The sequence below is a fragment of the Drosophila novamexicana genome, unplaced genomic scaffold (assembly GCF_003285875.2).
Source record: "Drosophila novamexicana strain 15010-1031.04,08,12 unplaced genomic scaffold, DnovRS2.1 tig00000932-arrow-arrow-pilon, whole genome shotgun sequence".
In the NCBI taxonomy this organism is placed as follows: Eukaryota; Metazoa; Arthropoda; class Insecta; order Diptera; family Drosophilidae; genus Drosophila; species Drosophila novamexicana.
The window spans coordinates 709,592-722,500 of record NW_020824832.1 but is presented as its reverse complement, the minus strand read 5'-3'; the positions used below and the strand labels follow the sequence as shown (position 1 = coordinate 722,500).

Sequence of the window (12,909 nt, the reverse complement as noted above, 5' to 3'; positions counted from 1 at the left end):
CAGGGTTCGAACTCGCAACTAAACTACATTCCGCCGTCTTTACTCATCAGCCACAGGGCAGGGGTCGAACTCGCGACAGATCACACCACATGCCACCGCCTCTAATCAACAGCTACACCAATAATTAAGTTTCAGTAAGAAAAAATTTACAATTACAAATTTACAATTTTGTTCATATTCGCAGCAGACGCACATCAATATGTGTGTATACATACTTATATACAGATATTCTTGGAATTTGCGTCGCAAACACGTGCGCAGTCAAAATACCAAAAAAAACAAAACAAAAACCGATCTTAATGAAATTTCCTACAGTACATCTTATTGTACCTTAGAATATTTGTGAATTCTCAAAAACTCAATTGCATTTAAATTGTAGCTTAAATTGATTGGCAATACAAGTTGGGTTTTTAACTTAATTTATAGCTACAAAATGAAAGATACTTGATATATATATATATATATATATATATATGTATATATATATATATATATAATATTGTAGAAGGAACATATCATGTTTGCCAATATGCTCAAAAAACAGGATGTCGACATCGCTTTTTATCGATTGCTTTTGAACGGAGTAAGTTATCGATTATCGGAAACAAACTCGATCTGCACAGGCACAATGAGGAGCTACATCTAAAATTTCAATAAATATTTGCGTTAATACATAAAGACAGACGGATGGACGGACAGAAAGACGGACATGTATATATGTATTTCATGGGGTCGGAGATGCTTCCTTCTGCCTGTTACATACATTTACATTTTGCACAAATACAATATACCCTTTTTACCCATTTTAAATGTGTTCAGGGTATACAAATGTCGAGTTTGGTCAAAATATCTTGATAAACAAAAAAAAAATTTTTTTTTCCAAGAACCTCATTTTTAGCCGATCGTTTTTATAGTGTTCAGAAATAAAAAAAAAACCCGAGCTGGGTCAAGACATCTCGAAAAGAAAAGTTTTCCATACAACAACTTAATTTTCAACCGAGTCTCGACAGCTATATGATATAGTGGTCCGATCTTTATAGGATTTTGCATACAAATGAGGAGCATACTGAAACTAATAAATGCCGAGTTTGGTCGAGATATCCTGATAAACAAAAAATTGTTCATACAAGAACATACTTTTTGACCGATCATTCCATTGGCAGCTTTATGATATAGTGGTGCGATCTGGCCGGTTCCGACATATATGTATGTTATGCGTGCAATAGAAAGAGAGACGTATGAAAAATTTGTTGACGATAGCTTTAAAACTGAAAGACTAGTTCGCATAGCAACAGACAGACGGGGGTCTGTATGTCTGGAAATGGCTATATCTACTCGACTGTTGTTATTGATTAGGAATATATGTATATATATATATGGCTTATAAGATGATTCCTTCTATGCGTTACACATTTTGAGACAAAATCATAACACCCTCTGCAAGAGTATAAAAATCGAGAATACATTATATGGTATCATGGTGTTAACCATTTGGAATAGAATAAACTTTGAAGAACAAAGAGTGCTTTAGTCGGGAGTGCCCGACTAAAGAATGCCTTGTACCTTTTTCTACCAACAGCAAATGCAGCTCGCGCTACACGCTTTTTAGATTTAGCATTAAAAAAAAGGTAACTCCCTTTGCCAGACCCGACCTCGCAATAATAATAATAATAATTTAATAACTTCTGTGTTTCCTAACCGATCTTAAAGTTTCAGCAGAAGATTTTATTGTGCGAATGAATATTTGTATATTATCAAAAAGACAACTGTATTAAAATTGTATCTTACATTCGTAATTAGTTTCAATAGTATGTTCAATTGATTTCTTTATTTGATTAATAGCTTTGTGGCGGTGGCGTGATGGCGAGTATAGTATTTTAAAAGCTACTATCAAATTTGGCAACTCTAGCTCTTAAGACCTAGGAGATTTACTTAACAAAACAGGATTTGGATATCGAATTTTACCGATTGCTTAGTAACTCGTACTGCGCCGGCACTAGGAGGACCTACGTTCAAAATTTTGTTTAAGAACAAATACTTCTCCGATCACTCAATCACCAAGGGAAAGTGTTAAATTATATGAAGTCCCTAAATATTTATATTCGTTCATAGAACGAACATTGGAAACTAAGTCTATTACTCTTTTGAATAATATAGACCCCATATTACATATTACTTATAACTTCCGGTTTTTTGTACAATAAACCCATTAAAAAATGGTTAAAAAGGGTATATTGAATTTGTGCAAAATGAAAATGTATGTAACAGGCAGAAGAAAGCATCTCCGACCCCATAAAGTATATATATTCTTGATCAGTATCAATAGCCGAGTCGATGTAGCCATGTCCGTCTGTCCCTCTGTCCGTATGTATTAACGCAAGGATCTCAGAGCCTACAAGAGCTAGAGACCTGAAATTTTCGATGTAGGTGCTCCTAGTGCCTGCGCAGATCGAGTCCGATAATCGATAACTTGCCCGTTTCCAAGTAATCGATAAAAATCGATATCGATATCCTGTTTTTTGGGCAATTTTGGTAAATAATAAGAGCTAGAGTAACCAAACTTGACATATAGCTTCTAGAATAGAATATATATTTGCATTTGGTTTTGGAAGAAGGGGGTTCAGGGTATCCACTAGTCGGGAGCCCCCGGCTAGAACCTCTTACTTGTTTTTTTATGTTAAAGTTTTTTTTTAATAATCAAACAAAAATTTATTTTGGAGTAGTAAATAGTAAATGTAGTGGTGATTTTGAAGCAGTTGATTTTATTTTTCGAAGTGATCATAGTGGCAACAATTAATTAATCAAACGCTTGCGAATTGCTGAAATATTCATATCCAATTTTTGCGTATATCGAGTAAGTCTTTTTTACTTATTTTTATACGATCAGCACGACTGCAAGCTTCCAGAAAAGTATATACAGATCGTTTAATGAAACCGACATTTCTTATAGATTTCGGGCCTCTAATAATGAAAAAGTTCATTATTTTTATATTGCAAGAAAATTTTTTTTTGCCGTATTGGCAAGCTTGTACTGCGCGGGCTTGTGAGCCTACGCTCAAAGTCTATATATATAGGTTTTGAAAATGACGCGTTAATCTTTAATAATAATATGGGCACACAGGCGGAGATGATGACCAAAAATATATATATTTGTGGGGACGGAAAGAGTATAAAAATGTGAAAATTGAACATTTCTTCTCAATATTGTGAGTTTATGAATTCAGAAAAAGTCTAGAAATATCAGCTTTTCGGAGTAGCCTCAAGGTAAAAATGATCAAATAAGACAATGTAATAACTATGCCGCAATAAAATTGTAAGCTCAAAAGAAAAGTTTCTTACGAACAATTGGTTAAAACCATTTTTGGTTTTAGGAGTCTCAAAAGATCAAATTTCAATTTATATAAGCGCAGAAACAAATTGTAATAATAATTCAATGGAAGAATTAGAAAATACAAAAATAGGCCAACAGTTTGAAAACCCTATCTTTCGCAGACATCACCTATTGGAATTAAACATTACCTCAAGCGTTACCTATTTGTTATTTACATGAAATAATTAACAAAATATCAGTAAAAGCAACGAAAAGTTCAACAAATATTTAAGCAACAAGCAAAAGACAGTAAAAACAAACAAATGCCACAACAACAAAAAATGCAATCAACGAACTTTCACTCTTGTTAATAAATGATAATTAAGTTTGAAGATGCGCATACAGCCCACATGAACATCAAAACATTTATATGTCAGTTTATCAGTGTTGTCAAAATAATTTATATATAACTGACTTTAATTTTTGAACCTTCCACATTGATTTTTATTTTATTTTTTTTTTTGTGACCACAAAAATCCCACCATTAATTGTTTTCTTTCTATATAACAATTTTGCTTCTTAAGCTTTTGAGCCGTTTGCTACGAATCGTTATGTAAAAAAATACGCTTTTGCCATCGTGTTCGTCGTGATAATCGCCCATGGCGAATATCGCCAAGCAGAATTCTTGCTACTTTAGCTAACACTAATTTGTGATGAATATTTCATATTTTTTCCTTTCTGGCTTATCTAAGCAGTTCATATAATTACCGTGGTTTTTACTCTTGGGTGCCCCGAATGCAGTTAGCAGTTAGTTATCCGGAACTTAAGCTTCGCAACAAAATGTTATCCTTTGCCAATACGTTATGAATTAGCTGACACAATTTTCTTCAATTGTGGTCGTGACACTAAAAAAAAACATTTAGCAGATACTTCTCTCGTGATCCACTATACGAGGTCGCGTAAAATATTTCGGAAGACAATAACAAGTTTGGCGTCTGCTTAACACGATACTGCACGAAAACTCGAACCGGCAACAGATCGTCCGTTACTTGTCACTCTTGAATTTAAAATAGTGCCGTACAGATGATAACGTCAGCTCATATAGGTAATAGCCAACGACGGCGTTGCCGGCAGCGACGCGACGCGACGCGACGCGACGATGCTGCCACAGGTAGAGTTAAAAACATGAAACCGAAAGTAAAGAAATTTCTTAATTATAAAAAACAAGAGCCGGAAGTGACCGACTACGAGATATCCTATCTCTTGTGTCCGAGTTGCCGTTAAATCCAGGAAAAAAAAAACACACAAATGCGAACTTTATGCAGGGGCTGTGTTATATTTGTGACCCAACCTGCAGTTCATAAAACTGAATAAATTACTTTTACAAATTTTTATTTATTTAAAATTGGGATTTTTTCATATTTAGAGAATTGATGCTGTTTAATAACAAAAACCAAAACAACAGGCACAATATATGTATACAGTTTATGAGGAGATGTCTTTTTCGACCTTAAAATACATTTGCACAAAAACACACATTTTTATTATATATTTGTGATTGGTACAGGGTACAAAAATAAATAAAGATAAACTGACGACGTCAAAGTCAAAGCAAGGTGCTTGCTGAAGGGACCGGCATCAGAGAGCAAGCCAGGGCGAAATATGGAAAGTGAGTGAAGAGACAGAGAGAAAGAGAAGAGTCTTTTCTACGCAACCAGTTTTGCAAGATTTCCACACAAACTTTGTTCATCTTGCCACATGCTTACTGCAATTTTGCTGTACCCACAAAATTGACTTTCAACAGACATTCCTGTTGTTGATTATAAGTATCAGTATTCATACTTGCATATGTATGTACATATATACATATTTGATTTTACACACTTGCCCGAAAATACAAAATTAATTGGGATATAATTCAGAGTAATTTACCGGTTTGCTTATATTGGAAGTTAATCGAGATTTGAAGTTTCCTAGTGAACAATATGTTTAAAGGGTCTGTGTTGTGCATCATCTAATATATACATACAGACATACGTATATTCTTGGCCAATATTTCAGTGGCCAGTAGATGCTAAAAGAGCTATGTAAAAACTCTTGGAAAAGAATACGAATTTTTCTGTATGCTTAACGCAAAACTTAATTTTTATTTTTTTCATAAAATGTGTAACGCATAGAAGGAGACATCCCTATCTAAGAATTTTTAAAATTCAAAAGTCTGACCTCTTGACAGTATAAGTTTGTTTCCAATAATCGACAACTTGCCCCATTTCCAAACAACGGATAAGAATCGATATAAAAATCCTGTTTTTGGTTTTAAGATTTAGAGTTGCCACACTTGACATGTAGCTTCCATTAGAGTATATAGGAATAAGGTATCTTTTATTTGACACACTTGCATGAATCAAAAAAAAAAACAAACCTTTTTACCCATTTTCAACAGGTCCGAGATATAAGAATCATGATTTAAGCTTTATGAGCTCTGAGATGCTTCCTTTTTTTATGTAATAGACAGCTATTACATAAATTTGCACAAAATCATTACCCATAGGCATGGTTTCAGAGTATAATAAAATAATTTTGTACGTAGTGTTGCCAATCAAATATTTGATTTAAATACAAAATTACGAGCATAGTCGGCTACAAAGTTCTTATTCCTACTAAATGTAACTGTCAAATAGAGTATAGAAATATAGATTTAAAGTTAAATTCGGATAAAAAATCGTATGTGATCCTAAGAATACAAAGTGGTGTTAAAAACCAAAATATGATGTTAACTGAGGGGAACGGGGTATATTATGGTCAAACATGCTCGATCACACCATTCTTCTTATTTGTTGCTATTTGTAGTTAAATTGGAACCGTTAGCCATGTTTCACATGAACGCTCTGAATAAATATGTACATATGTATAACATATTATGGTGTGTACCAAAAAGATCACGAGAAACGCACAGTTATTGAAAAATTATTTAAAAAAGTGAAATTGCATTCCAATACTGTGAGTAGTTTTTGACTTTGCCCTCTGTGGCTGCTACGCTTAGGCTTCGCCCACATTTCAGTACATTTTGCCTGTAGTTATGCGGGTCCAACCGCTACAGCGTGCTGTCGCATTTGCGGAGGTAACAGTTTCTCCGTAGTCACCATTCCACTGTTGTTTACGGTACAGCCACCGTCTCTATTTATGTGATGACGTAAATATTGCGCAATCCGCTTTCTTCTTGCTGTCTTTCATTCTCTGGTCGAGCTGTTATTGGTGGCGACTTTGCATCCGCATCTGGTTCCATCTTTTGCCCAGAGCAAAACGCTTTGAAATTTATTTGTCTAGTGCTCCAAAGGCTACTGATTACAGTCACAATTACCCCAAGTATTGCCCTACTTTATCATTTTCACATAATTCGTATTGCGTATTGCAGTTGCTTTAAAATTAAAATTAAATACAAGTATATATGTATATGTACCTATATATGCATGCATGTACATATGCATATGTACATACACGTAACTCCGTTTTTTACGTTCCTTACGTCCCTGCTCTACAACTTATAAAAATCGTGTAAGATCTACATAAAAACCCTAAATATTTTCGTAAATAAAGGTGCAAAAAGTAATATTAAAATGCTTATTATAACAAAAAATTTGTAAATTAATTTATTGTGAAATTTAAGTGCATAAGTAAAGAATATAAAAATGCACAATGAACTTAGAAATAAAACTATTTTCTTCTCCACTCAACTTGTAACTTGCAAGCAGCCCGACAGATAGGATATTTGAACAATTGATCAGTGCTGTAATCCATTAATCGTCTCATATACAATTTATTTCCAATGTCAGAGAAAAATAAAATTTCGTATATACAATCATTAATAATGGGCTGAGTAGTTGTCGGTATGTGTGTCTTAACTCTTACATTTTGGTGTAAATATACATGTGTGTCTGTCAACCTAAGGATATTACGTCACATGTAATAGAATTTTATTTATTGGGTTGTTTAGAATATATTTCTACCTTTATTACGTACATATAAATAATTTATTAAAAGTGTTTTTTTAAAAAACATAATTTATATAAAATGTAGTAATTTACTGTTCGCAGCGATCGCACACAATAAACATTAAGCTGTGACGTCATATGCTGAACAAAATGTTGCAATCTTCATTAATCCATATGCTTGGCTTGGCTTGAGAGACTCGTACATAGATATGTACATGTACATATGTACATATATTTGCACCAAAATGTGAGAGTTGAGATACACGTACCATCAACAACTTGGCGCGTCGAGGCATAGATACCCTTATTTATAGCAATGGTATATCTAATTTAGGGAAAACCACCAAATAATATATTTCTCTGACGTTGGATAAAAATGGTTATAAAGAAGGCTTATGGTCTTTGGTTACAGAACTGATCAATAGTTAAAGTCACCATTTTTTGACAAAGGATGCTTTGCTGGTCCAAAAATGTTTGCAAGTTAAACTCGATTGAAGAGGAAGACATGATTTTGTGGCTTTGGAAATTACCATAGCCGTTCTTACAAACAATAACAATGATTTAGAAGAGTACAGAAGCTTATATCAAAGGCTGTAGCCCAAAACAAAAAGGGATAGAGCAAAGACTAAGTTAGTTGTCTGCGATTTATACCCAGAGCCCATTGAAAATTGATAATAAGTGTACAATATTTTTGGCAAATGAATATAATAGGCAGAAGGATGATGATCAGCATCAAAAGCCGAGTCGATATAGCCATATCTGCATGTATAAACGCCAGGGTCTCTGAACCTATAAGAGAAATTGAAATTTTAAACGTTGGTCCTCCTAGTGCCCGTCCAGAAGGAGTATGTTTCCGATAATCGATAACCTGCCCTGTTTAAGGTAATCGATACAATTCTATATCTAAATACTGATTTTTGAGCACACCTCTTAGGTTTTAAGAGGTACAGTCACCAAACCTTTAATGTTGTTTCTACAGTGTATATATATATTGTATCTTTCATTTTATAGCTATCTCCGCTACCCCCACATAGCTATAAATCAAGATAATTAAGCAACTTGTATTGCCCACCAATTTAAGCCACACTTTTAATGCAATTGACTTTTTGAGAATATACAAATATTCTATTGTACAATAAGATGTACTGTTGACGATTTCATTAAGATCGGTTAAGAAACACACAAGTTATTAAAGAAAAGTTATTAAAAAAAGAAAGAAAGACATTTAGCTTCTATATAAGTATTTATACATTAACTATCTTTCATTTTATAGCTATCGCCACCTCCCCGCTACCAACACATATCTATAAATCAATTGAGAATATACAAATATTCTATTGGACAAAAAGATGCACTCTTGGAAATTTCATCAAGATCGGTTAGGAAACACAAAAGTTATTATTTATGTTATTATATTTTTAGTACTACTGAAGCAGACAAGGTGCATTTGGTGTTGGTAGAAGAGGGTTTAGGGTATCCCCTAATCGGGAGATTCCGCCTAGAGCCTTTTGTCTTATTTTTTGTACCCTGAATCCATTAAAAACTTGGCGAACAAAAATTGAAACTTAAACAAAAATTATCGCGACACTCGAAAAATTCAGAATTTTTAAAATTGATCGTTCCGGACAACAAATTAAATTTTAAAGAAACCACCGTGTCGAATAAAAATAACAACTAAAAGGTTCTAGTCGGGAGCTCCCGACTAGGGGATACCCTGAACCCTCTTCTTCCAACATCAAATGCATATATAGATTCTATTTTAGAAGCTATATGTCAAGTTTGGTGACTCTAGCTCTTATTATTTACCAAAATTGCCCAAAAAACAGGATATCGATATCGATTTTTATTGATTGCTTGGAAACGGAGTAAGTTATCGATTATTGGAAACAAACTCGATCTGCGCGGGAAATAGGAGCACCTACATCTAGCATTTCAAGTCTCTAGCTCTTATAGGTTCTGAGATCCTGGCGTTCATACATACGGACGGACGGACGGACAGACAGACATGGCTAGATCGACTCGGCTATTTATACTGATCAAGATTATATACACTTTATGGGGTCCGAGATGCTTCCTTCTGCCTGTTACATCCATTTGGCTTTCGCACAAATACAATATAACCTTATACCCATTTTTAATGGGTTCAGGGTATAAAAATAAAATGAAACTTTCCAAAAAAAAAAAAAAAAAATTATTATGCATTTAAATAAATAAAAGTTTAACAGAAACAGAATCAGAGGACGAGGGCGTCGGACTTTCCGAGAACACTTTCCGAACGAGAGATATATGCACATACATACGCAGGAGGACCACCATGCGAGCATTAGCAGGCAGAACCGGCAAAGTATAAATAGAGTGAGTCGGATCCGTTCCGTTGTTGTTGCAGGCGGCAGCTATAAATTGCATTTCGTTCTTCACTTGTTCCTTTGTCTTGCATGAATGTATAAAAAAGATGTGTTCTCTAAAAAGAAAAAAGTTTAGGATAAATATTATCAATAGTTTTGAGAATAATGAGACCAATTATACGAACCCAGTGACGAAAAAATAATTATGATTGTCCGGGCTGTGAGCCAGGGATGGGATAGATCCTTGAGAACTGATGATTGAGAAGAATTACTTCGGAGTATTCGGGGCTGATTCTAAAAATAAATTAAATTATTTATGCCATTTATAAGAAAGGTTTCCCTCGGATTTTGGCCTCACTCTCCTTATGTCTTATACGGCAGGAGTCAGTGGCCCATAATCGCACAACTTGGAGTCAGATCCGAGAAACAGAGTATCAATTAGTATGAGAAGTTTTCCTTGGCAAGTTTGATGATAATATGACACGATCGCATGTTGGTAAAGCGCTTGCGATTATCTATCATAGCCTGGTGATAAGCGCAATGATAACGGCATATTGTTCTAAAAATGTGATGTTATGGTAGACTTGACAAATTTTATTTATTCACTTATTTGTTGTTGCGTCTTATTCTGTATTCACTTCGGATGTCTGCTGGCCGTAGTTATAAGAGCTTTGGGCACAGGTGATACAGAATCGATCCTGCGTCGCATCTGTCATACAGCATATCCCAAGCGTCTGCAGGGACGCATTCCTTGGATGCCGTTCGTCAGTCAAACTGATGAGCTGAGCATTTTACGGATGCTTAAATGTTTGTCCACTGTCCAGGCTGCGCATAGATAGTTGTAGATAGTCTCGCGAAGATTATATAAAGTTTTGCTAAAAACAGAAAAGCTTTTATCGTGAGTTATTTCGCTTTCGATATTTGCTGTGGATATCTATATATATATTTATTTATTAACAGTAGTCGGATTTGTTGGTTGTGCGTTACTAGATATTTATTTACTAGGAGTCATTAGTAGAATTTTTCTATTAGTAGTAGAAGTTATTGTTCTTAGTACAAGTTAAATAGGTGCCCTTTGGGGAAATCAATCATGGCTGAGGTATCTGGTTGAACTGGAGATGGAGGTGGCACTACAAGATAGGCCTCTGGAGCATTGAGCTCCCAAAGGCATGGAAAGACTCCGCAGACTGGCAGCAAACACGGCTCAGGCCCACTAGGATCATCGATGTGCTTACGCCGCCACAGAACCACGCCAGAGACCCCAACTCTGCGCCGGTTCCACCAAAACCTCAGAGGCACAGCCCGCGTGCAGCGGAGTATTTTTCCAGCAGTCCAGTCTTCATCGCGGATACTCAGGCGAGGAACAGGTGCCAAAACAAAAACCGTTACTTCCGGATAGTGCACCGGAGAGCGGATGACTTTCAGTCGAAGAAAACGTATGCCAACGTACGGGAATGGGCGTACCTTAAACGGTTGAAAGGCGAAATTTTCCATTACGGCGAGGTAATGGATGATTATATCCATCACATGAGTGAACTCACCTCACGATTCCAGAAGCCGCTAAGAGATTGGGAACGTGAAGGAATAACGCGTATGCGATGGATGTACGCAACGTGATTAAGCTGCACCAAGAGTGCATAGAGGTTGAGATGTATATGGGTCGCTGGGGTCGAGATGGATATGCACAAAAGTCGCGCTGTCCGCAAGGAGCGAAGCCATACTACCACATCGTGCAAAAAACTCGACAAGAGATCTAGTGGGGGCAGAATCCAATCCCGGCTAATCTGATGGAACTTTAGTTCGATCATGCATTCAGGGATTGCCTTTCCAGAGAACAGACGATTTTATATTACAGGTGCGGAAGGTGTGCCCACAGTACGAAAGGTTTCCGGGAATCACTAGAGGGAGTGTGATGATAGCGGGCCAGGCCCGTTCGTGGACGGTGACCGTGAAGGAGTAGTAGAGGATACCTGCCAAAGCCAATAGAAGACTAATTAAGGCTTACAATAAGGAAAAGAATATTGCTAAGGAAAAATCTTATCATATGAAGAACGTGATTGGGCATACATGTTGGCCCTAAATATAATTTTTGGTGAGCGACATCTGGAAGGGACGACGCTGACCACCGACGTGGCAAGGCTCGGGCGCGTTTCCGCAGGTGCAGGATAATGCGACAGATCATCAAAGCTGTGTGGAGAACATAGACTCACGTGTATTCGCCGAAGTACCTATGGGTACGTATCTCATATGTAGTATTTTAGACACAGGAGACAGCATTAGTGCAACCATACGTTTCGATGGTCCGAGCCGCGGGAGGATACAATAGATCGATTATCGGTCGGGTCGAGCTCCCAATTTCATATGGAGCAGAATAAAAACATCACGTTTTTCCATGAAAGTTTTCTAGTGTGAAAAGGACAGAGTTGGAGGCAGTCAAGCTGGAGCCTTTAGACTTTTGAATATGGCGGGTTGGACCTAGAGAAACATTCAACAGATATAGTAAAAGGGACTCAACCGACTCAACCCTAGCCCTTATCGCTAACGTTGCAGAAAGTAGTGGATAATGAAGTGGATGACATGTTGGTCTTGGCCATTTGGGCTACGCAACACAGCATCTAGTTCGCAGCAACTAGTTCGCCTGATAGACAAGGGTGGGCTGTGCTAAAGGGAAGCATACATACTCTCCATACAACAGCGCAAATCGAAATTTAGTTTGAATGTGTTTATGCCAAAATCAAGGATACAAGGATTGATGATATACTTAAGTAAGTTTGTAAACATTTTCGTAACTTCCATCACTCCAAGCAACTACCTGCTTACAGTGTCTCTTAAATACCAATTCTTTCACTGGATATCCTTGTTCAAATTAAGTTATAATTATACATACACAAATACATTATACCCCTTTTACCCAATTTCAATGAGTTCAGGGTATAAAAATAAGAAGAATTTACTAAAAAACCAACGCCTTATTATTTGTCAAGTCAAGCCGGCTGCCATCAATCAATTAACCAAATATTCGCCAAGGGCTCGGTGATAACTAATATTCTAGATCAGCAGCAACAGCTAAGATGACATTTATCCGTATGTCTGCCCGTCCGTATACCAGATTCTATGCGAACTAGTCGCTCAGTTTTAAAGTTACCGTCTTGAAGCTATACATAGGTCCGTGTCTCGTTTATAGACAGTGTATATCGAAACAGGATGAATCGGACCACTATATTATTTAGCTGCCAAATGAACGATCGTTTGAAGAGTAGGT

At 36.3% G+C, this 12,909-nt stretch overlaps 1 protein-coding gene across 2 annotated transcripts; it reads right to left on the bottom strand.

Moving 5' to 3' along the window:
• Positions 1–10,637: 10,637 nt before the first annotated feature.
• LOC115765153 lies at positions 10,638–12,909 on the bottom strand. Of its 2 annotated transcripts, XM_030708566.1 has the most exons (3): positions 11,858–12,909; positions 11,189–11,617; positions 10,638–11,111 (listed from the first exon to the last, which is right to left on the bottom strand). In XM_030708566.1, exons 2-3 carry the CDS (start codon positions 11,453–11,455, stop codon positions 10,698–10,700), a joined length of 681 nt encoding a protein of 226 aa, XP_030564426.1. In that variant the 5' UTR covers positions 11,456–11,617; positions 11,858–12,909; the 3' UTR covers positions 10,638–10,697. The 2 variants fall into 2 exon arrangements, with proteins under 2 accessions (XP_030564426.1, XP_030564425.1); XM_030708565.1 differs by having other exon boundaries at positions 11,189–12,909.

Excerpts from the sequence above, each read along its gene's own strand:
- LOC115765153 (XM_030708565.1), bottom strand. The coding sequence starts at position 11,455 with ATGATCGAACTAAAGTTCCATCAGATTAGCCGGGATTGGATTCTGCCC. Across the intron at positions 11,112-11,188 it reads GCGGCTTCTGGAATCGTGAG|GTACGCCCATTCCCGTACGT; the intron begins GTGAGTTCACTC and ends CAACCGTTTAAG.